This window comes from Atractosteus spatula, chromosome 11 (assembly GCF_055471065.1).
Source record: "Atractosteus spatula isolate fAtrSpa1 chromosome 11, fAtrSpa1.hap1, whole genome shotgun sequence".
In the NCBI taxonomy this organism is placed as follows: domain Eukaryota; kingdom Metazoa; phylum Chordata; class Actinopteri; order Semionotiformes; family Lepisosteidae; genus Atractosteus; species Atractosteus spatula.
The window spans coordinates 9,008,125-9,034,069 of NC_142716.1; the positions used below are offsets into that span (position 1 = coordinate 9,008,125).

At 33.6% G+C, this 25,945-nt stretch overlaps 1 protein-coding gene across 2 annotated transcripts in view; it reads left to right on the forward strand.

Moving 5' to 3' along the window:
- LOC148823476 (dihydropyrimidine dehydrogenase [NADP(+)]-like) overlaps nucleotides 1-25,945 on the forward strand; it is a 196,243-nt gene that overhangs the window by 91,729 nt on the left and 78,569 nt on the right. For both annotated transcript variants that reach the window (XM_088927918.1, XM_088927919.1), the window contains 2 exons: nucleotides 6,276-6,460; nucleotides 9,182-9,397. In XM_088927918.1, coding sequence (XP_088784044.1) covers nucleotides 6,276-6,460; nucleotides 9,182-9,397 — 401 coding nt within the window. The remainder of the gene's footprint in view (nucleotides 1-6,275; nucleotides 6,461-9,181; nucleotides 9,398-25,945) is intronic.

The following is a 25,945-nucleotide window of genomic DNA, read 5'->3' on the forward strand; positions in this document are numbered from 1 at the left end:
TGTATATGTGTGTTCTCATATGCAAAGGTGATGTACTATAGGCATGAAAGCTCTTTTTTTCTCATACATTATCTAATTTAATCTTTATTTAATAATCTTAATAGGAGAGAAAAAGGAAACACATGACCTGGTAAAGTATACATAATTAGCCAGAAGGTACTGTCTAAGGATGCACAACCTGATCTTAAACCAAATGCTCACCTGTGGGATAAATACAATTTATAATACAATTATAAATACAATTTATAATACATTACAATTTATATACAGTATAAGTTACTTTACAGATTAAATAGAGGAATACTGTTCCTGTGTTCTGTTCTCTCAAATGCTTATTCAGGGGTTTGCTGACTTGAATGGACAATGTAAGCTGTAGCTCATGCAACTTTTGAAAGTCCATGACAGAAACGATTATAGATGATGAAGAGAAGTTGCGGCCAAAACCTAGAGATCAAGCATAACTTAATCGTTTCTAATCATCCTGGAATGTGAGATTGCATTTTTAAAGCGTTTGAGTATGCCTATATTTCATAACTAATCCTGGGGCTCTTATTAGAGACTTCCAAAAATAAGCTTTTTGTATCATACTCAGTTTTATGTTTCGTCCATTTTTTCGACCGATGGGTAGTTTAAGACTCATCATGGAACTTTCATAGTTTTAAAGAAAAGATGAAAAACTCCTAAAACATTTTGCTGATAAACGTGTTTTGAGGAGCCCATATGCTTTATTCCTAGAGATGCGCATTACTTATCCACTTTAGTATCTTGTCATAACCGTGGAAAAGGCACAGCAGTATACATGGCAAGAAAAGCTGAGATAGCTAGAAAATCTTCCAAGCAATCAGTCTAAGGGGCTGGCCCACTACAGTGACAAAATGATTAGATCCTGGCCAAAAAGCAGCTGTCTAGGGATTTTTTTTCTACTGAGGGGATTTTCAGAATCGTAAGAAAACATTTCACGTTGGTACTTTCTTCTAAAAATGAACAAAAAAAATCCAAAATGTAAATCATATCTGCAATGCAACAGCTATTACTTGCTAAGTAAGGGCTGCCATGACAGTTCTGTATCCCCTTCTGAATGTCTACCTTAAAGAAACTGCAGTGAATCCCTTTTAAAAATAGTGATTAATTAAGTTTCTCAGCTATACACATTTATTCAGCTAGGTTGCCTTTTTATTGGATTTTTCTGCTGTTGTCAAAAATGCAACCAGTTTATGAGATGTTGCTCTCAGAGCAGCAGGTACTAAAATTGTTGCATATTATTCTGTAACCTCAAGTTCACTCTTTTTGTATGAAACTCTCTACATTTGGGTAAATGACACTTTACAAGCATGGAAAGTTATTTATGTCAAATGGGCAGTAGACATGTTGGTAGAATGCTTGACATACGTATTGAAAAAGGAAGTCCAGACCTCATTGCTGTAAGGCTGTATGAAGCCAATTCTTTGTTTGTCAGTTATTGAGTTAGTTGTAATCTTTTCATCCTTTTAACACATTCCTGCATTGCTTCAGTTAAAGTCAGGCATTAGCAATGAAAATCAGATGTGAATTTTGTGTTTCTTTATTCCTATGTTTCAAAAACGTAATCAACATAATGTAATCGTCTTTAGCTGATGACAATGAATATGATACATTATTCCCATGAATGTAGAAAATTTCAATATGAAATCAAACATAGTATTTATATATTGAAGTAGTATAAAATATAAAGGAATATTCTAGTTATAGTTTTGTACTTTGTACTACATACAATAACTACCTACACAGCACAGTTATGTAAAATATAACGTGTTAACATCTGTTTTAATGTAACATCTTTATAATGTAAGTGGATGGCATTGTGATACACTACAGTAGTGAGTTCTTCAATACACGCCTTGAGCATCATCCTTTTCAGAAGCACATTACTGAAGCAGTGTACAAAATATTATCTGCAAGTTAACTAAAGACATCAATTGTTTTTATTTATACCTAATTATTTTTAGAGAACAGTAACCTGTAGTGTATTTTTTCTGTGCAGCTGAGCAAGAATTCATTTAAACTTTATCACTTCACACACTGAGAACAGAGGCCTTAAATCATCAATAGCAATTAACCAAGCCAAGAAGTGCATGAGTTGACTGCAGTACCTGTAAAGAAATGTAAAGGACACTGAAGAAACCTAAATATAATTAGATGATCACTTTCTGAAACATACAGTATTTGAATTAATACCAAAGCTTATCCTGTTTCCAGATACATTTGTAGAGGGAGCAAAGAGCAGCAGTAGCAGTGATTTATGAGTCTAAATAGCTTTTGTCTGATTTTAACACCACGAGAGGAGGAATTGTCTTGAACTCCTCATTCTACCTTTTGGCTTGCATATGAAGTTAGAATGAGTCAGAATGAGACTCAGACAGCTATTCTGCCCATAGTAGAGTTCATCACTGTAACAAAGCTAATTTTGATTAGCGACATGAATGTATTTATGTATCTTAGAACAAACACTTTATGGTACATTATGTTTTGTCCAAAATATCCATAAGCAAATTATTTTTAATATCTCATGTACATGATAAAATGTAATTTCTTTATATATATATAAAGAGATTGCTATAAATAGATTGCTAAGAATCATTACAAGTAATATAAATGATAAACTGTAAAAGGCTCATTTCCTGTTTCTCAGCTCTAACATCCATCTAGTAGTGAAAAGCAATGAATCCTATGTAATGTATAATTATACCTGTTATTCATTAGTAACCTTCTTTCTTTGAGATAGCCTTAAGGTCTCCTTCACAGATACTGTTTATGTCTGCTTATGCAGTCATAGTTAGTTATAGTTAAAGAGTAGTAGCCAACTTTGGTTAGCAAGAACTATAACCCAATAAGGAGAATGTGTGAATTAGACGATTCTATATAGTTCCACCATATAGTGGTGAAAAGTGGGCAAAGAGCTTATTAAAGTATGTTTATATTCATATCCATGATATATATATAAAAGAGAATGAATTATTTGTATGAGTATTCATTAACTTATTTTTTATTCAGTCACAACAGTACAGGAAAAAGAACTGTGTTATAACTTCTCATTTTGCCTTTATTCCATAAAATATGTAAAAGACATTTTGGGCTACATTATGACTTGCTAAGATAGTACAGAAAGATGGTGTGGGGAGTAAATGCTTTAAATGCAGCAACTCATTGGATGAACTAGTGACATTTATAATGTATGTACATTATATGCATGCACCCGCATACGTATGAGTAAAACAATGTAGTTTAAATCATGTTATTTTAGTAAATCTCTCAGTATTATGTATTGTTTTGAGGCTTGTACTGTTTTCTCTTCTAAAACTGTAGAAAAGTGATGCATTCCTCATTGTACCATATAAGACAGCATGGCTTCTTCTGTTTAATGGACCCTGGCAATCAGCATCTGCCAGTATAGTTCTCTCTGGAGAGTGTCAGTAGGTTCTTTGGAAGCTATTTTATTTAAGAATAATCTCTCTGGAGTGCTAGAGCCTTGTCACACTCTGTAGCCTCTTCACAGCAGAAAAGAAACAAACTCCCCTACATGAATAGGTTTTTGTTGAAAAGAATGATACAGGCGATCATCATCACAAGACTTCAGTAGGGAAAGCAGCAGTGGGGCCAGAGGCTGGAAAAACATATATTTGTCATCAGGGTGTTATGGACATTCCAAAACCTAAAGCAGTCAGCTGAGCATTCTTGGAATATTTTAAATTAAACTGAGGTATAATATAAGGATGCACTACTGTTCTGGATAATGCAGTATTTCCTGTTAAGTGGGCTTTGTTTTGTTTTTATGTAGATTTAAACTAAATACATTCCATGTATGTCGAATCCATTACTACAGTTGAAGGGTTCATTCAGTATAAACCCATAAATATAATATTGTTACACAAGGAGGTTGTTAGTGGAAATATATGTGGAACAAAAGATAAAGTTTTGAGTTATTTATGTGGAAATCATATCAATCCTGGCACATGCTTAACCATACTGTATGCATATTGTACTAGTTAAAAACAAATTAATTAAAAACTGATTACATTGTTGAGACAGGATGTTGTCACCATGTTGCTACCGCAACTTGAAATGAGATACTGTATGTAACACTAACAGAATTATTGTTTTTTAATGACATATATTATACAGAGTGTTAGTAACTGTGTATAAATAGTTTTTATTTATAATTTTATTTTAGACTTTGATTATTAACATATATTATAAATAGGAGGTTTAAATCATATCACTTAAAAGCAAATAAACATGTAAAAACAAAACAAGTGACTTGAAGTGACTTTGTCAGTTGCGTACTGTTAGTTGCATTATATCTAACAGAAGCCTGCACTATATTTAGATCAATTTACTAAAATTGTTAATATTGCAATTCACCATTGAGGTACAGTATGCACCACTGAAAACATTTATTTAATATAATTTTAATGATCACTTTCAAAAAAGGGGTGTAAGTAATGGTATCTAGATGAAGGCAGTCTGCATGAATGACACTAATGCTATACTGTAGTTGATCAACTGTACAGTATACTGTATATATCTGTGGATATGACTTCACGGGATTCCTTGACGTGTGTCCTGTGTTGTAGTTTTTTTGTCCAAGTGTTCAGTTCATGTCTGAATTAAAAACTACATGGTACTATGCACTATATGAGGTATACACTTGTACATGTACAATACAAAAGAGTATTTAGAGGCCAGAATCGCATCCAAACTCATCTATTAGGTCTTTTATATTGACCACCATTGTGCACTCAGAAATTATATACTGGACTGGACCTTGACACTTCTCTCTACTGCTATATTCTTCACAACAACAAACAACTTAACTGTTTCTTGCTGCGTGTTTTTTCCTATGGTCACTTGAGCTGTAGGGCAAATTTGCATCCTAATAAATGGTCCATCCATCTGATCTCCAAAGAGTTTGAGATGATATCTTGCTAGTATTAATTAATGTAACCATTTAAAGACATGTAGTGATATGAAATAACTTTTCTTGTCAAATTTCTAGCTTTCTTTCAAAAGGAATGAATGGGCTTTACCTCTGAAATGATCATTTTTAAACAATTTACAGATATCCTCCAAAATTAAAAGTTTTAGAAAATACCCAAATAAAATTAAAAATAGTGATTTAAATATATAGTATGATAGTAATTCTGACAGGTACATACAGACTCTTTAAAATTATATATATATTATCAAGATATACATATTTTTGCTGAAAAGAAAAGAAACACAAGGTTTTGGCTGCGGAGCCTTCTTCGAGTGGGAGGGTGTGAGTAACTGTGTTACACCCAAATCTTCACACCCGAAGAAGGCTCCACAGCTGAAACATTGTGTTTCTTTTCTTCTCTTTTCAGCATGGAATATGCCTTTACTTGTTCCTCTGCAGCCTACGCATGCTGACGTAGCTACCTGCTATAAATATTATTACTGCATTTTATTTTCCAAATTGATAGAGAAACTTTGCAAGTTGTCAACATTGAAAAGTGTAATTTATGGTTTAAGATTGACCACATTTATGAATAGGATATACATGCTTTCGGTGCAGGAAAGCTTTGTCCAGGACAGCAATTTCTCATTTGATTTTCTGCAATTATTTTCACTCTTTGTTCTTTATTTCTATAAACCTTAAACTGCATTATAATTTTGCTTAGTGCCTAGCCTAATGTGTTTAGTTTCTATTTTTACTATATCTAAGAATGTCTTTGGTGTTGAGTTTTGATTTTGGGGGAAGAAGAATCATAAATAAAAAAACAAGCTGACAGGTTCTGCATTGTGCATTCTGAATGAAATGTCTACCTGGATAAAAAGTAACAGTAGTTTCCTTCAGATTTCTGTATTTCATTTTACAACATAAGTATTTAAAGTCTTTTGAAGACCTCCTTGTACAAATCTAAAAAAAGTGCTCTCAGTAATGCTAATAGTCTACAATAAATCTTGGACAAACTGACGTTCTGTGCTTAACAATATCCTCATTGATAGATGTAGGCCATCGTCCATGCTGAAAAGCATTGTGCCCAGAAGATGAATTGTATTGGTATGCATGCAAAGAAAATACATTACGTAATGTAGATGAGTTTGACAGAGTATCTCCTTTTAAAACTCGAGTGTATAGAAGCACTGGGAGATATAACATTAAACCTAGCTAAGGAAAAAAGTCCCTGTCATTTGTCATCTCTCATTCTTCATATTTCTATGTATGATTTCTGGTCTATCAAATCTTTTTTTCTGATTTTTGTCCTTTATAACAGTGAAAGAGGCCATGACTCCCATAAAATTTAACAGATGGGGTCTCCCAGAGCTGGATCCAGAGACTATGCAGACCAGTGAACCATGGGTGTTTGCAGGTGGGGACATTGCAGGCCTGGCTAACACTACTGTAGAATCAGTCAACGATGGCAAGCAAGCTTCCTGGTACATTCACAAATACATACAGGTGATGTATCCATTGACTGTTATATAATTTTATTTTAATTTATTTTATTTACTTATGAAGGTGTAAAAATGAAGATCTGTAATACAGGTGATCATCACTCTGGAAATACAGAAAATGTTTGCACAACTTGACAATTTATGAAAATGCATTTCTGTAATTAATAAGTGGCTAATCTATCCTTAAAAAAGTTACTACTTCATTCTAAGTCTAATGTCAAAGAGCAACTTGACAATCTCCAATGAATGTTTTATGTTTCAGTTGAATTTTATCAGCATGATCAAGGCCAAATTCTAGGACAAGTATATTTTAAATTCATGTTTTTTATAAACGGCAAAATACAGATATCTGATATTGCTGCACCTTATCTCTCAGATTCAAATTTTCAATGTACATACTGACAAACCATGGTATCTTTTGTAAATTTAAATTCTTAAAGAAAGTAGGAACCACATTTTCATACTTTATGCAACAGTGGAAAGATAAAAGTAAATAAAATGTAATAACAATTTAAAGTGACCAAATACTATAAAAAGCCATTTTGTCAGAGCATTTCTGAACCTACATAAATCAATGAGCTCTTTAGTCACATCCCACAAGTAGTGCATTAACTCTCCATTGTGTATTGAAACAGTTCAATGTCTTGTACTGTCGCTTGTCAAATTGAGCAATAATAAACAGTAGGTACTTTTCCCCCCTAATGTATATATAGCCTGTTTTCAGCTTTTTATTTCTCCATTCTTATTAAGAATATTAAAATCATTACTTGTATCAGTTGTTTAGCAGTTAAAAATTTGCAAGATGCATTCAAGCCAGAATTTTCCATTTTTTTAAACAGAATTAAAATGGAATCTGTTTTTCAGACATACGTAAGATATTATGCTATCAAACATTTTACCGCTTACAGTACATTCAATAGATGCTAATTTGTGAAAATTGTTTTTTCATTAGAACTGTAAGGCTTTGAGAATAGGAATTAATTTAATGTAATTAGATTGCTACCAGCAAATACCCTGAGGTGAGAGATGCATGCTTGTTGAAACTGCCATTCCTACCAAGGGAATGTCGAACAAGGAAGGATTAAATCATCTGATGCAGTGTTGACAATTTCAATGTGTGTTTTAGGAGAAAAGTAAACAACTTTGATACAATATGATAGCATTACATTGTACACATCAACAATATTTTATACTTTAAACCATTTTGTTCAGTTTTTTGTGGAGGTGAAACACATTTTCATTTAAATTGTATTTATATTTTATTTATCTTTAATCTAAACTGTAATCTTTTCTCCAGATATAATCAAAAGATATAAGAGACCATGTGTTTTGGACATAATGAGATCAGATTCACCTTTTGTTCTTTCTATTACATCAGAGGTCTTGTAGATTTTGTTACTGATGTATGATATATCTGTTTGTTCTGATTTTTTCTGTTGCACCTCCCTGTCTTTGTAATTTTATGTGAGTACAAAAATGTATGCGATACTGCTGTTTAAATTTACAGAGGCTACTGCACTTGTATGGATTGAAGCCACCACCCCCATCCCCCTTAGCAAATTGGCGTCTACTGGAGTCCCACAGTTGAAATCTTGAGATGTGGTTGTCTTGTCAAGTTTTTCAGACAAACCTCTTGACCTTTTTTCAATTCCCTCTATTGCCTGAAAGAATATTGTAAAGCACACTGCTTAGGAGACAGGATGGGTTCATTTGTAGGTTAATTGTCAGAAGGTAGTTCTGGTCAGTGGAAAGCAAAGTTAAGTGTTTATTTGTAGATTAAATTACCACTTCTACAGAGAAAGGAAGTACAGCAGATTGCTTTGCTTTTACAGTAATGGACTATGGAAGAGGAAATGAATCAAGCAATTTGCAGGATGATTTACAGATTAATTCCACAGTTGCACAAAGATCACTTGAACCTTCAATTGAACACATCCTCTTCATCTTTAATCTTTTATATAATAAAATGGAGAAGTACAAAACTTCATCTTTAAGGCTGTTCTAAAAACATTTTTCTATTTTAAAAATGTAACCTTGAAGTCATAACTAGTTAACATAAGTTTAGTAAAAGCTTTATCACCTTTAAGTGTTTTCCTTACACTGCACTTAAAAAAAGGAAAGGTAAGACTTTACAATTTGGTATCACACTTATGAATAAGGTCTGCATGGTATAATAATTTTATTGTGCTTATTTCAGTGGAGATCTGCTTTTATTGCAGTGTTACAATACTTTTACATTACACTAATCAGTAATTATAAATAACTAAAATAAAGACAGCAATGAATTTAATTTATTTATTATACATATATGTACTATACTTCTTTCCTTATGGGGGTATTACAATGTGTTCCTTAACAATTTTCATTATGTAAACTAGTGCGTGACATCACTACCCATGCTGTAGGTCCCTCAGGACCCTCATTGCTTTTGATGTAGGATGTTTGTCCCTTACTTTGGTCCTTTTGATTGGGCTCAGAGATGTGGCACATGAAGGTGTTTAAAATTGGTGTCTGACGAAAGTACATGCACTGTACTACAATGGTCCTGTGGCCTATCTACCATAGGTCATACAATACAGTATCAGTCACTAATGAGTGTTACTGTGGTGTACAGTATGTGTTACTGTGGTAAACAAATATGAAGCAATGTTTTTGTTCTTATACTCATTAAAACAACGTTTGCATCATCTAAATTGTTAATATTTAAATCTCCCTCTATCTGCAGTCACTGCATGGCCGTTCTGTGGACTGTAAACCCCAGCTTCCTCTGTTCTACACCCCTATTGACCTGGTTGACATCAGTGTTGAGATGGCTGGGCTGAAGTTTCTGAATCCCTTTGGTTTGGCAAGTGCTCCACCGACAACCAGTACAGCCATGATTCGGAGAGCTTTCGAAGAAGGCTGGGCATTTGCTCTCACCAAGACGTTCTCCCTCGACAAGGTAGAATTAGGCTGACTGCAAACTTGGAAAATGATTTTATTGTTTTTCTTTTAATGGAAGGTTGTACAGAGGTTTCATTATAAAAAGTGTAAATATAAATACAAAACTGCAATTTTGAAACCTTTCCAATGTTATGTGATACTATAGTAAAGCAGAAACGTCTCTGCTATAAATAACTGAAGCATTATTGCAGTTAGGCTTCATTATTATTTGTGGTGGCAATTGGAAAATTTCTAGGATGAATCGAAGATGACATTACATAATTTTTATTCACAAGTAGTTTCAACATTCAGATTTCAACCACGGTCAAGCAGATGTATTATACAAGAGAACAACTGTAGTGTATAATATTGTAATTAAAACTTTCCACCAAAGATGTGACATATCTTGTATGTATTAATAAGAGAACAGAAGAGCAATTAGGTGACCATCTTGGTTTGCCCATTTTAGCTATACTTTAATTGTATTGCCGCTAGAATGATATTAAGTTTGGAGTTAATTGGTCACCCAGTTGTCACTCAGGGTAATGGCCCAAATTTAAACCAAGGTTAGAAGTCATGACCCAGTATTGAAGCACTCTCAGTGTTGATGAAATTGCAATTTAATTAGTGTGGAAATTCCTGAGAAGATTTCGAAAAGGTGTTCAAATATGTGGTTGGGGATCCAATGTTTATGTGAATATACCTGCCTAGTTGGAAATGGCTTGACTACTCTGTCTTTGTGCAGAATCAAAAAACTCAAATATTTTTATTTGTTAAGACATATTTGGTTGAATTAGAAAACTGTGAGATCGATTGCTTTAATCCCTTTATTTGGAAAAATAGTATGTGATTTTCACCCTATTAAAACATTTGCATTTTTGCCTCATTCAAAAAATCACAGTAAGGATAAATAACATGACAGTTACTGTATGTTACTGTATATTGACACATGAAAAATTAAATGGCAGCTGTCAAGGAACCAATTAATCAGTCAGTACACAAATAAAATTCTAACAACAGAGATGACAGTAAAGCTAGTGGAATGAAAAAAAATATATAGCAGACATGCAAAGGAAGACAAAATTCTCTACTCAAGAAGTTATTATTCTCAGAGAGGATCTTGTGAAAACAGGAGACAAGATATTTGGCACAATCCTCATTGAGGTGGTAAACACTTGGTCATTTAAACCCAAGTTTTAGACAAATAATTTAGATAAGTAGGGACAGTTTGTTTTGTTTGTTGAGCTGAAGTCTTTGCCTTGCACCATTATTGGGAATAGAAAAATGATTATTTTTCTCTTTAAAGGTCAAGAAAATGGAGTTGAAATATTTAATAAACCATCTTTCATCACACAATAACCTTAATTATCTCAGTCAGTTAGTTAATATATACCCATATTACCCATCAGACATGAACATTTCTCCCAGATTTCACCATTAACCTTGTACGTTATTATTGATGAACAAAATTATAATGGCAAGTACATCAATTATTCAAAGAAGTAGCAAAATAGCATATGGTATCTTCCCTGTCAATAAGGTATTTGCACAACATCACCTTTTTCTCTGTATGCAAATAAGAGAAAGGGGACGTTTTGACAATATTGCCTTTAATCACAATTATGCAACTACCATGCCAGTAAATCTTATGAAGCTCTTTAATTATCAGTAAAAAAAGAACAATGAGATGGTAACAGCCTTTACTGCCATGATAAAACAGATGGTAATTTTTATACATGCCTTCACCCCACCCCCGTGTGATGACATACAGATGGGCAGGTGTGATTAATACTAATTGAAAGTAGTGGGCATGTACTGTATGCATATGGTAGAAAACCTTCCTTTCTTTTCATTTCCTTGTTCTCAATATTTGAGATCGCTGGATGCACATTTACGATGCAGGATTCTCTTTGAAAAGCATCCATGCCTGCATCCATTCGCAGTAAGTGTCATCCTTAGAAGGTCGAGATAATGTCTACCACAGCTGGCCGAGGGCACAAGGTGGAGCTAAACCATGGAAAACACACAAGTGCATTGCATGTCACACACACATGGGGCAATTTAGAGACACCAGTCTACCTAAACAGCCCGCATCACCAGACAGTGGAGAAAGCCCACATGGACAAAGGAAGAGCATGTAAACTCCACTTGAAAGACACTCAAGTCAGAGTCAGAAACCCAAGAGCTTTGAAGTAGCAATTCATGGGCGACAACGATTATTGAACATTGAAGAGTGAAGGAGTTGATTCTACATGAAACTAGGTGACATCTAGTGTGTATGTGTGTGAACTGTGCAATAATGCCGGATTTTTTAGATTTATTTTGAAATATAAATTTGTTTTAGTGTCCCTGTTTTTGAAATATCCCTTCCCTTCTATGTTAGTTGTCCCTGCAAGGGATTATTTTGGGCTTTGATATCAGTCTTCTAAGGTTATTACAACGACAGGTTGGAACACTATTATTTGTCTTCAACACAAACCCGGACTACAGAGTCATGTCTAAGCCCTTTTGATGCGAACAATAAATCCCAAATAAATTGTTACTTTAACAGGAAAAAAATAATGCTTTTCTCATGCCTTACCTGACAAATTATTTTTTACACAACTGTTTTGTACAATACCACCCACCTGGCTTTTGTGTTACAGATCAGAATATTCACACATATTGTTTGGAGAACTGCTATAACTATCATGAAATAAGGAAAATATACTGGTACAGTAGAAGTAGCAGTATAATAATTTCAAATATTCCATTTTAAATGTAATTTCAATATTGGACAGAACTTTTTAGTCCAGTGACCTCTGTATTATATTATTCTTATTCAGGTACTGTTGACTAAGAGGGTTTTTTGCGTTCATGGAATTCTGGTTTCAGTAGAACATTTTTTTATAAATGCAGATAAGCGCAAGACCTTTGGTAATTTGATATCTCTGTGTCAATGATTAGAGGGAAAAAAACTGGATAAATTCACTTAATTGTTATTAATAGACTAGAAAATATCAGCCTCAGTGGAAACTTAACATTTGTTCTTGAGAAAAAAAAATCATGAATTGTTTATTAAGCTTTATTAGAAATATTTTGTTTTAATTTAAGTTTTAATTCCAGTGATGTGAAAATTAATCAGCAACATCTGTTTGTTCTATGCTCACTGGCATCCCTTGATTAGTGAAGCTAGAGATGAAAATGGTTTGTTTAAAGAACACCCTTTGTTCTGAATAGTAACAGCAATTTCAATACTGACTGTTACAGAATTCTGCGTAGTGTCTTCATAACAGTAAATCATCTTGGAGAATAATTTAACTTGACCTGTAGCTAGCAACCTTGAAGCTAGATTTTGATTGTTGAACAACTTTTGCAGAGAAATTATGTGTTTAATGCACAGACAGCATGAACGGTTTGATGATGCATACCTAAATGAAATCCATAACCTTTTTAATGGACAGCTTCCATTTCTAATCTAAAAGGTCAGCTATTTTTTCTCATAATATTAAAAAAGACATTAATCAGTGTGTAGTGTATTTCTACATAGAAACAGAAACAAAGATATTTATCTCTTCCTGTATGATAAGAAAACCCGTTGCATTCTGAAGAACTGTGAGAACCTCAGCATTTCACGCAATATAATATACAATGACAAAAGCCTGTGCAAGAAAAAAATGTAAGCTCTAATATGAAATATTAACATTTTAGAATACAGTTTTGATGAAGTGCAATTTGCTTTGCTTGCATACGATGGAGAAATTAAGTGCTTACCAAGGGAGTTCAATGAGAATTAGTACCCTGCCTGAACATCTGCTTGAAATTTTATTATCCCATCCTACAGACACCATTGCTCCCTGGCTGAGTACTTAGATTGACAGCTGAATATTGCACTGATTTGGGCTCAAATATGTTTATGTGAACTTTGTTTCTTTTTTAGGAATTTTGTACGTGTGCTTCTAGCTTGCTTTTTTCCTTCTTTACTCTTGACATTTGTAGCTGCCAGATTGGGGTCTAATATACTGTTGCAGCGAAAGGCTGTCAGCTTGCAGTGAAATACCAGCTGATATCTCAGTAAACAGAAATCATATTATTCTTTATTGTGTGCTCTGTGTGAAAGACTGTATGGAGCTTTCTTTAGGGAGATAGATAAATAAGTTCTTAATGTCAATATGAATGAACAGCCTGCATTCTGCTATCATTATACTTAAACATGAGGGACTTCTTTTTAATATCCTGTTCACTGGTACCATACTCCTATCAACACATTACCATAGCGTAGTATTGATAGTATTCAAGATGCATAGTGGATTTTCTGTGGATATGAAAATCTTTCTGTGCTCTGTCTGGACGAAAAAGAATGCATGCAGAATAAGTAATTAGTTTATACATATGGTGACTAAAAATGTTCTTAAGGGTGAACTGATAAACTGTGTTATCAGTAATTGTAATTAGTGAACCTCAGCAAAAATATATTGTGTATTTCTTGTGTTGAGGTGTTTAAAGGGAAATGTTTAAAGTTGAAATATGACATATAAGGAAAGTCTTCAGCTAGGTAGAGCACTTTAAAAAAGTGTGCTGTTTGTACTTTTGTTAACACCAAACAAGATACTAGACAGTTGAATCTGTGATTGATAAATTTAGACTCTCCCTGGTTAATTAGAAAGCCTAAAGATCTATTTTAGTACAGCACACTGAACCAGAAAAACCAGGGAATCTTTGATAGATCATGCCACTGGGGCCCAATTAGCACTGTGACTGATAACTTTGAGATTAATCACTGTGCTATGTGCCTTAGAACGACCTTTGGTTTACAACATAAAAGTAAAAAAAAAATAAATTACATCTTTAATTGTTAATGAGTCTAAAACACTTTATCCATACCAATGTCGTAGACAAGTTGAACAGTGTTCTATGCAGAGGTACAGTACAGTATGTCCAGTAAGTTGTATTTTAGAGAAAGTATACCATGCAAATGATTCATTTCCACCAAGGTTTTATGCACATTTTTGTGAAAGAATAGAACAATAAACACACCATGATATCTCTCAAGTTTGCACAGTTTGTGTACCAACTGGAAATGCATCGATAAACATTCCTGTGAAAAAAACATACTTCCATTCTTTATGCAGAGGTTTTATGTTGGTTAGTACAACCACAAAACTCAAGTTGCTCTTTTACTATTTAAATTAACTCTATAGTTACCTTATTGTATTATCAAAAATGAACTCTGCAGACATTCTTCTGTGAACTTTTTTTCGCCATGTTCACTTAAATTAAGAACTTAGTAATCATGAAATCAATTCATGATATCAACCAGAAAAGTTATGCATTGTAATACATATTCTTCAAATATGCAGGCTGTCGCTCCTGAGAACAGCTGAGGAGGGAATAATAAATTACTTTAAGTTTGTGAATTTTAATGTAGGCTTCACACATTCTTCATTTAAATTTATCCATCTGCCAGATGAGGAAACCAAATTCACAAACAAACAAAAAGATAATACGACTTTGTAATCCCCAAATGGCTTTATGAACCATCAAGATGTAGTAAAAGAAATATTTTTTGTAATGTCTAAACAAACAGAATTAGAATAGGAATGCACCTAATTTTATGCATTTTGTCTTACAATCCTTAATGTGAATAGTGCAGAATTATTTAAATACTTTTCCAGAAGTTTTGTATCATAGATGTGCAACAGTTAATTTGTAAGTAACGTCTGCAGACTCTGCATGATTCTGTAAATCTTGCTGTGCTAATTAGTAACGCAGTTGTATCGAAAGTAAGCAATGCCAATATATTTTAAAGGGGGTGGGTTAGATAATTCAGTAACAACAAGGATTTCAGTCTGCTTTTGCAGTTATCTTCATATTTATGCGGTTGTTTCAAGCATACGTTCTATTTTAAAAAGATTTATCATTATCAAAACATAAGCTAATGTATTTTAAAAAAAAAACTATGGGTCCAGTGACCCAGTGACAACTAAACTAAATCACATTCCACTCAATTTGTGTTCAATACAACTGATATACAGAACTTGACTTACAGGAACTAAAGCAACAGCTAGAGAACAATTAAAATATAAAAAGTGAGGAACAAGGATCAATACTGCCTTTAACACATTATTTTTAATACAAGAAACAAGTCAACAAAGAGATGGTTATCATTTTCTTGCAATACTTAATCTTTGAATCCCTACTATTATTTTAATACAGAAAGGCCTTGAAAACTGTATGCTTATTTTGCTACAATTTCTAAATTGAATTTCAGGATGGTATGAAGGTATGTTTCCTTAACTTTTAGTTCAGTTTTCCCTTCATCTCATATTATTTTTTTTTTCAAATTAACAACATTAATGTGCTGTATAGTGAAATGGTATACTATAAAAGTAATTGATGAGTCAAAGACGCCATGCAAGATCAGACAAACAGGTTTTCAGTTGAGGTTTGAGTACCATGACTGAGGCCGAGTCCGATATGACAAGGAAGAGAGATCTTGTGTCAGTCTTTGGTCTCTCGTTACCTAGCAAACCTAATGCCTTGTTTCCACCTGCCAACAGGCAGAAGTTGTAAGAGACTTGAAATCATACTTGTAGATTTCCATAAGTGCAAGAGTGATATGAAAGAGCTGTTAAATGACTCTGACAGAGCAAGCTGGAAGTATGGGCTTGCTGAGAAATTGCTGTACTTGGGCAAGAGGAAGACAATGCATGTGACACTTAGTTGTTTTAAAAAAAAAACTAGGATGTAGATTATGTAAAAATACTAGAATCACCAAGTTTGTTTTTTCTAATGTACCCACCCAATTACTGTATCACCTGCCACTTGTTTCTCTGTCTATCAGTTAACAGACAGGACCCCTGTATACAGTACCAGCAGAATAACAAAGACCCCAACTTGCATTTGCTCCAAACAAACACACAAAAACAAACAAAATGTATTGCAAACATTGCTGTGCATCACATTTCAAGGGGAGACAAATACATTTCAGTGTAAATATAACCCACATAAAAACATGTTCCACTTATTGATCTGCACAAACTAATCTGTCATATATACAGGAGTTCTTCTTTTTTAATCACAGCTCAAAGGTAGTTACCGATCTGAAACATTTAGCTTTTTTTTTGGATTAGACAATTGATAGATGCAGTTCAGCAGAACGGAAGTCCAACTTGTTGAGATCTTTGGACAACAAATTCAATAGACAACATTGTTCACAACTCTTTACTTAACTTAATGCGAAATGAAATTAAATTGCCTTCTTTGCAATCGCTACATGCCTAAAAACTGGAATGGATTACTAAACAGCTTTTTGTTGTGTCCCATGAGACATCGGCAACTTGTTTTTTTAAGAGATAAAGAATCTGCCAGCATTGCCTCTATTACTTGTATTTATTTATTATATGCATATATATATGGATTTACTTTAAATATATGTATCTATTATTTATGAACATGTGTATGTATAATTAAAAGCGACTTCAGTTACTATATCTTTGAAAAATGTTCTATATGACCACTATGTAGTGCATATAAAATATTATTATTCCCTATATCTTCTAAATAATTAGATCAGGAAATGTCTAGTTCACACATATTGTTCATTGTTGCTTGTTGAGTGTGTTGCATAGGAAACGCAACTAGCAAAGCAGCAAGAAAAGAACAAAGCATGCCTGTAACATTGAGGTGAGCAAAATGTACACAATAGATTTCAAATAAAAAACTGTATTGTCCAATATTACTGTGTTACATTTATTATTCATTGATGTGTCCAGGTGCCTTTTTATACATGGAGATTTAGGAATAAAATAATTATACTTGGTTTTGACTCCAAATGTGTATAGAAGGCAGGGCTGTCAAAGCAGTCAGTAAGATCTGAGAGGTGTTGACTAATTGCCTGCTAATTACACAGTAAATTGTCTAATTAAGCTGATGGTTAATTAGGGTAAGCTTGCACAGCAGTCTTGTGGAATTTTAGTCGGGTGCCTGGGAAGCAGCTTGTGTAATTGCCAAACTGGCAGTGACTGGCAGAGAACATGACTCTGGGAAGCGCCATGGCAGTATGTGTGACAGAATCAGGATGCACTGCAAACAAAGTACTTGTCATATGTACGGGAGGTTTCGTTCTGTACCCACATCTCAAAGGCAGTTAGCAAGCTGGAATTCAAATTTGAAACATTTTGCTTCTACTTGCTTCAGTCTTCTGACCTTTAATAGAGGCGGTTTTGCAGTTATAGAGGTCCAGCGTGTTGTGATCTTAGATACTGAATAGCAGGTCATTTATAGGATGAAGGTACTATGTACATCTGTGCATGATTTTTCGTAGTTTCCTTATAAAAAGGGCTTATTTCTTTTTGTATTGATTATGCTAATTCTTCTTCTCTGCCTGGTTTTGGTTTTAGCAGAGAGCAGAACACCATAGATTATATATTAATGAAGGCTTACACGAGGAAAGATACTAGATAATTAACAGAAGAATTGCATTTCTGTGCTATTTTTTGTTTTTAAAAATGATGTAATAAAGGTGATTTTGTGTAGATGTAATCCAACATCCGTAACGCTGCACAGTCACAAACGAGAAGAATGGATGAATGAAATCTTAGATATAACAGTCAATATCCCAGACTAAATGGTACTAAATTTTATATTGTGAGAATAGCAGTTTTGAAAATGTACTGTATTTGTGAGTACGTGATATATGAGAAATAAAAGATGACTATGAGAGATGACAGTGTAAGCAAAGGTTTGTTAAAACTGCACAAATTAATATATATATATATCAATATAGTGCTTGCTTAGTTTAATATTTAAATTTTAGCTACTAAAACTCAGGTCTACAGGACTAAGAGGACATTAACTGAGTCTTTTAACATTTTAAAAGATATTTAACTTTTTTATGAATAGAATAGTTATAATCGATGTGTTTGAATGAGTTGATGTCTGCTCACCGCCCTTTTTTTTGTTTTTGTAAATATGAGAAATACAGATGCCACAACAATCAATATTTTATTGCAGTAGGACTAAGTTCTTTCTAGTAGGAGGTCATTCCTTGCTTGGGTTTCAACTTAATTGGAAAGATGTGGCTTGAATATGTGAAAAATATTTGGCATGTAACGTGTCAGTCACAGACCAGTAACTTCTATTTAACAAGCAAATTAGTGAAAGTTGTGTTTCTGCTGCCAAATAAAAAAGTTAAATATTCTAGCCTCATTAGCTCCAGTTACATGTTTACAGTATTTAAATCTATTCAATTAATTGGAAGATCAAAGCAGCGATGACTACCTTGCATGACTGAGAAGATAGATAAAGTGTGGCTCAGAATCTGTGTTGTTTCCTCAACATCCATAAATCCAGTTTGTTTGTTTGTCTGTTTTTTTTTTTTCCGAGCGGTGTATGGGCAGCACATAAAGAAAGATGAGAATAAGTTTGTTCCCAATATTGTGATCTGTTGGCCCAGAAATTGCTGGAGCACAGTAAGAGAGCACTACATGGGACTACTATCCGGAGAAGAAGAAATGTTCTACTTCCTTATCACAAGTAAAAAATTAAAAGTTAAGAAACACAAACAGAATGGAGTTTTAGTAATCATATTCTCTTTACTATATCTGCCCTGAAAAAAAAAGGTTTAGCATGTGAAATCAAACAGGTTATTATTGACTTCAACCATTCTTTCTGAAATGACATTCACAGTGTCTATCTTTTATGTGTTGTGCCCTGAAAATGGGATGAGGTCTCTACATGCAGCAGAATCATCTATCTTTGTGTATTTACAACGAAAACAAGGCAAGCAAGTTTATATTTTTCTTCATTCTCTGGAAAGATTCATAAAATGGTGACCTCTTCAAGCACGCCAGCTATCCTGCTGGGGCTGTTTGAATGCACTATTCAATACACAGATTTAGAGAATTGTATTCAAAGACAGAACTTGCTATTACTTATATACAGTATAAAATGGTTTCCTGGCATGTGTAACAAAATAAAATGTTTATTATATGAATATGTAAGTACATATTAAGACATTTTAACTTGATCAGATTTGATCTGATGCATTATATATCTTATGTATTAATAAATACAGTTTATAGTATACTGTATATGCTGTACAGTATAATACAAAGTTTAGTAGAAGGTTTTTGTCATGCATTGTCATTCTTTAAAATTGTTTTCCCTTGAACTTAAGGGAAAGAAGTATTAAAAGTGTTAATTCCACATCAGTTTCAAACTTTTTTTCTAAAGCTATAGCTGCGATTATCACATACAATAATTACCACTATTTTTCATAGCGGGTTAAAATATTCATCTACTTAAACAGCCAGAAGAAGAGCTTTAATAGCCTAGTCATCTCTTTTAAGTAAGCTTAATTTACTTGTAAGTGTGTCTGTGGTTGAAGAAGTGGAATAATACAAATATTTATCTTTCCTGACTATCTTGAAAAATTATATTAATTTGTATCTAAGTGCAGACATACTGGAACATTCCATGCATCCCTTTACAACAGTAACTAGAACAAGAAAGGTAGGACACTACAAATTGTACAATGTTTGAGACTTTCTGTAGCTTAACATTGGTTACTTTCACAAATAGGTGAAACTGTGAATCAGCATCATGTTCTCCTGTGATCCCATTTCAAAATAGACATTCAGAAGAATTCCATATTCATCTGTTGTTTTGAATTTACCTGAAATGTTTGAGCAATGTTTGAATTTATTTTTTATATGTACACTAAATTAATGATAATTCTTGAAGTATTATAGTAAATGCACTTAGTACTGTCCAGGAAATAATCTTCTGCAGAAGAGAAAAAGGGTAACTCAGACATTTATTCAGACACTAATTTGAGTAATGAGCTGATACTGTATGGACTGTGCTGCCATAACAGGTTTCACGCTTGACACTGATTTATGAAAACTACCCTATGCACTTTTCAGATTTTGTTCATTAAAGTGAGTCTTGATCAAAATATATTCCATTATTCTTATGTATGGGCTTTACTTTGTAGTAAGAATAAGTACAGTACTATATTACATATTAGACTTCATCACCCACAAAACCATTTGGTGAGTTGTTAGAGCTATTCAGTACATTTCTCTGATGATGAATAAAAGTTGCCAAGTTTTCTTGTGGAATTTCATTTACAAATAATAAATGGGAATAATTAACTTTATATAGTGCCTTTAAAGGTGGCTTCTCAAAGTGCTTTACAGAACAACAACAAAAAATATATAATACACTGTTTACACAATGAAAATACACAATGAGAGGAGAACGTTGATGGGGATATGGAATATAGCTGGAGCAGAGGGGTATACAGTAAATCAGAACCAGTTAAATAAAAGCTTTTCTAAAATGTAAGGTTTTGAGTCTATATTTGAAAGACATTGGGGAAAAAGACTCTCTGATTTCCTTGAGGACAGAGTTCAGGAGCTTTGGGCCATAACAGGAGAAGGCACCCATAGAGTGTAGATAGGCTTGGGGGAGATCAGAATTAGAAGAGTGAAGGTTGCAATATGGGGAGTAGGATTATGGTGTCTCAGTCAGGTATTGAGCTGCCAAGCCATGCAGAGCCTTATAATGAATGAAAGCCTTAATGGTGAATGTTTTTTGTCCAATATTAATGTGAGCATATTTAGTAGTACATACATGACAGTGCACCATTATGCTGTTGAATACTATTACACTTTATTTCTTTATTTTCTTGGGAGCCACAGTGATATTGAACTTCACCGCAGTAATGGGAAATGAGGTTGTTTTTTTTTTTTTAATTTAAAGCCAGGCCGTTGACAGCTTAGCCTTCCAATGCAGTAGCTTTAAATAGTGAAGGAATAAGTTCATTACTGAATTGAAGAACTTTGCAATTTTTTGTCATTTAAGAAGACAATTATAAGATCTTTCTTTTGTTTTAAAACGTCTAGCAAAACCCCAATTATTTTTCCTTCAATATTTTTCAAGGTAAGCGTGGCAACTTTGTCTGTGGGAAATGGCAGTGTATTGTAAGTTGTTAAGAGTTTTTGAAAGTGTCTACTTGTTACAGTTGAGGAAAAGGGAGATTAAGGCTGAATTGTCAGGAAACCTATGCTTGACATCGACCATGTCTTCAGGCAGAAGCTTTTTCCCTTTAGTGTCATTAGCATTTTCATTTTGAAAAATGAGAGTATTCAGGAGGAGCAGTTAAAATTTTCAACCTGTGGTTTAAATTATTGATTTCTTTAGAATATTGAAACCGTATTTCAAAAAGGATTCTGTCAGTCTGGGGATGTGGGATGAGATTACCTATGGTAATAATTGGTATTAAAAACAAGCAGTTTCTCTCTGTTTGCTTTAGTCCAAGGAATGTCAATTGCTATAGCAGTAGTTTTTCTTTATTAAGTTGTAGATTAGAAAAGCGATGTGAAGGACTAATGACCAAACTGACATACAATATCCTTCATCATTTATCACATAAGCTTAATATCCTTTGCTTTGACAGTAATGCATTAACTCCTTTTGGGGTGGGGTATTAGCTGGAGCTTTTTAAAATTTCCTCCACGATATTATTTGATGGAATTCATGCACATTAGTTACTATTGCAGGAGGTCCCTGATACTGTATATACTGTATCTTTTCCAATCCTTGCATATTAGAAAGCATATGCATGGAGTAAAATGTAATTTAGATGGCCTTTGTAAAAGGGAAGCTAGTTTGGTTGACTTTTCTGTTAGCTTTATACTGAAATTTGATAATTGATGCACACTTTGAATTCCTCTTCTCTTTTGGTACATGGTTTAGCTCCTACCATTATCCCTATTTCAGATTTCTGTAATGTTATTTTTTACTCTCACTCTTTAATTTTCGGTCTTCATATTATTATGCAAGTATTTTTTTTCTGATTTTTTCAATTATACTTGCTTTATCTTTAATACCTGATTTCTGTATCACCTGATGTGTTTATATGTCTTTGGTACTACATATAGGAGGCAGAGCTATATCAAAGTGTGAAATTTCAGTAGACTATGAACTGTACAACTTTCATTGTTTTCATGAACATAAGATATAAATATTCTCTTTATATATAAATATGTAATTTCCCTTATTGCTGTCAGTCTAAAACTTTATATACATTCACAAAAGATATCTATACAAAAATATACATTCATGGTGTTTAAATAAGGTTTACATTTACAATAACAGAACACTAACTGCATGAAAAATGTATTCAGTGTTACTATACAATACAAATTAATATGTCATTAAAAAAACAGACATTTTAGATTGTTTTTTTATTGCTTTTATCATTCTATTAACTCTTTGTGTGGCATCATAGGTACAGTATATAGGTATCTGAAAAAAATATTGGTTTGTCATCATTCATTGGCCTTTGATGCAGACAAGAGCATTACTTGGATATTTTGTCTGATTTGAAGTAGTGATACAGCACATAATCACGTGGTCTTTGAATTCTGCTCTAACCAAACAATGTTTAATAAAAAAAATCCATTGTTTTTCACTAGAGGTGAATTTGCTTTGTTGTGCTTTGCACTGTGCCTCCTATTCAAATTTAAAGTGAAGGTCTCTAAAAGGATTGTATGCCTTCCAAAGAAATAATTCAGAGCCAAGCCATTGAAATTCAAGGCTAGTTCACATTGTGTTCCAGAGCGCTTTCACTGTACAAGAGAGTTGTCAAATGGTTTATCAAGGCTAAATTCCAGTGTGTAGATTTGTTGGTTAGATGTGGTTGTGGATTCAAGGTTGCTTAGATTTATAAGTCACAGCTATAGAGAGAGGATTAAGAGGGGTGAGGTTATCTTTGTCAGAAATCTAAACTAACATCAGTAAGAATAAATCCTTACACATAGACTTTTATATACAATTCACATGCACCAAACCTAATTTGCTTTGAAGGCTTAAGGGAGACTAAATTAGTTTGCGAGTTCATCTTTCATTTTTGCCTGGTGGTTGTGCGGTATTTGTCAGAATATTTTCAGCTGCATTGGACAAGGCTTTCTGTGTTTTGTATTGCTAATATTGATGGCTCTCTAAAGATCTTATTAAGCATGTATGTGAAGTGGAACTCAACCCAAAAAGTCTGAATGTGACCTGCATTCTTTTTTTAAATATTATGTACAGTGTGTATCTGTGTTGGGACACTCTTGAACTGCACACTTAGATTGAACAGACTCACACTGTTGGCTTCTTGTTGAGTATAACAGCTGATCTCTTGGCCTTGTGGCTCTCTGTGTCTCACGTGGAATTTTAACAAAGGTGGTATTACAGTATCAGCTCAGTGTAAACCAGCCACATGAAACTGCTGACCCAGGTCCTCATGGACTACAGCCTAATTAGAGCTCTGACAACAAATGCCACTGTAGCAAAGCTGCTAAGATGTTTATTCAACCACCCCCCAAAACAAAAAATAGCTTTCTGGTTTGATGACTTTCAAATATAGAAGAGTAGCTTCTGAGTTCAAAGCATATTCTCAACAGTAAGTTAAATATAAAGACTTAACAACATAAACTAAAACATCCCAAAGTAATTTGAAGACAAAATAATGAATTTATTTACCGAAATTTTGACTGAGTCATTTAAGGCTGAGGATGTGTTTTGCGGATTTCTTTATGATTATTTTTGTCTATCTGCAAAACATTTTCCCTGTTTAAAAAAGAGGTAGGTGAGACTCTAGAGTCTTGTGTTGTCTAAACATAGTCTGAGTGGGGAGCAAAAATATTGTTTTAATTTAATATTTGTGAAATTGCCCCTGATATGTGGGAAGACTGTCTTCCTTTGAAGAATTGATAGCTATCAAAATTAACCCTTAATATTGGTGGGATCTCTGGAAATATCTGCATGCTCACTGCAGCCAAAAAAAGGGATTTAATAGAGAAAGACATATTATATTCCACAATAAGAGTAGATAAAGATTACTAAATTAAACTGTTATATTGTGAAATATGCAGCTTTTTAATATGTCATAAATGCTGTCTGTCACTGAAAATACACGTAAATCATTTTTAAACTCTGGAGAGTCTTATATGCTGGTAAAGGTTTTCTCTTGATCCATTAAAGACAGTGTTAGGCAGATCTTGTTATCCATGCAGAGGTAGCAACATTCTCCCACTTTCACTCTGGCATGTGCTATAAAATACAGGATTAAATGATAGGATACCAAGTGTTAGTGCTGCACTTCATGGACAGAGATGAATTGTCTTCAGAACTCCAGAGTTGCAGTCCTGCCATTTTTTTAAAGTTACTGTTTATAAGCAATGAGTTGGGTGGTCAGGCCGTGGAAGAGAACTGAAACAGCAATCCTACGACTTTTCTGTCACGGCTATTTATAATGATTAATGTCTCGACTTTGTAAGTAATTGTAATTATAGTGCTTCTAGATTTTTCCTGGTAGCCAAACGGGTCACCCAACTCAGAAGACCTAAAAGCTGTAACTGTTACTGTATGCCATCTATGATAACATACAATTTCCTATTCTTTTTCAGTCAGTTACAGTGCTCCATGTTGAGAAAATTCCCATGTGATTCTTTAGGAGTTATGGTTAAAATAGAGCACTGTTTTAATCAGTTTGAACTCTCAACTGAGCTTTAATTGAAAAGCTTTAATTGAGCAAAATTTCATAAGTTACCTACTGTATAAGTAGTTCTGGTGGGTAGCTGCGTCAGCATGCGTAGGCTGCAATGGAACAAGTAATAGGTTTATTAAAAAAAGAAGACAGAAAACACAACGTTTCAGCCATGAAGCCTTCTTCAGGTGTGACACCTATTACTGTATAAGTAGTTTACACAGTTAAATCTACCTTTGATATTTCCTGAAATGGGTGCTCAAAGAATAAGTCAGGAATTGTGAGAATTAATGGCGATTGTTGTACAGAGTTCTGAGAACAATTTGTTGAAAGTTGAATGGACTAGTAAAGTTGAGATGTGGTGTCTACCTTCCTCCTACTTGGTTTCAAAAGATTTTGCAATGTCATTTTGCTTCTGCAGGTTTCCTTACAGTGAGGTCTGAAAGGTTTTCTTTTCAAAGCTGTTTTTTTCTTCAATAGTTAATTAGTATAGCAATTAACCATCTTAGCAGAAACAACCACCGGGAACAAAACAGAATAAATAGTAATCAGATTTTTAACACAGACAAGATGAAACAAAACATAATTGCAGGTAATACCTTATCCTTTAGAGGTAACAATTTCAGGTGATTAAGGGACTTTTCTGAGCCTGTTTTGAGAAGAATTAAAAGAAGGAAGGCAATTTGGAACGTGGTAAAAATATGTAATAAAATTCAGGATTGCATTTGTGCATGATTATTTTCATTTACACTTGCTTAGAATCTTGGGGAAACACTTGAAAATAAAAAAAAAAATACCCATTATTTGAGAATACTCTACTATCAGTAAAAAGAAAATACTGCACAAAATGCCAAGTGAAGGATCTAAAACAAGCTTATCAAAATGGAGGTCACTAATCTCATTCCTCCCAAATTCAAAACAAAACAGAAGCCTAATTTATACCTCTTATTAGAGGAGAGTTACAATGCAGAGAGAAGCCTGGTGGATTTTTTTTCGTGCGCATTCTGTATGCCTTTCAAAAGAACAGAATTATAGAAAACACTC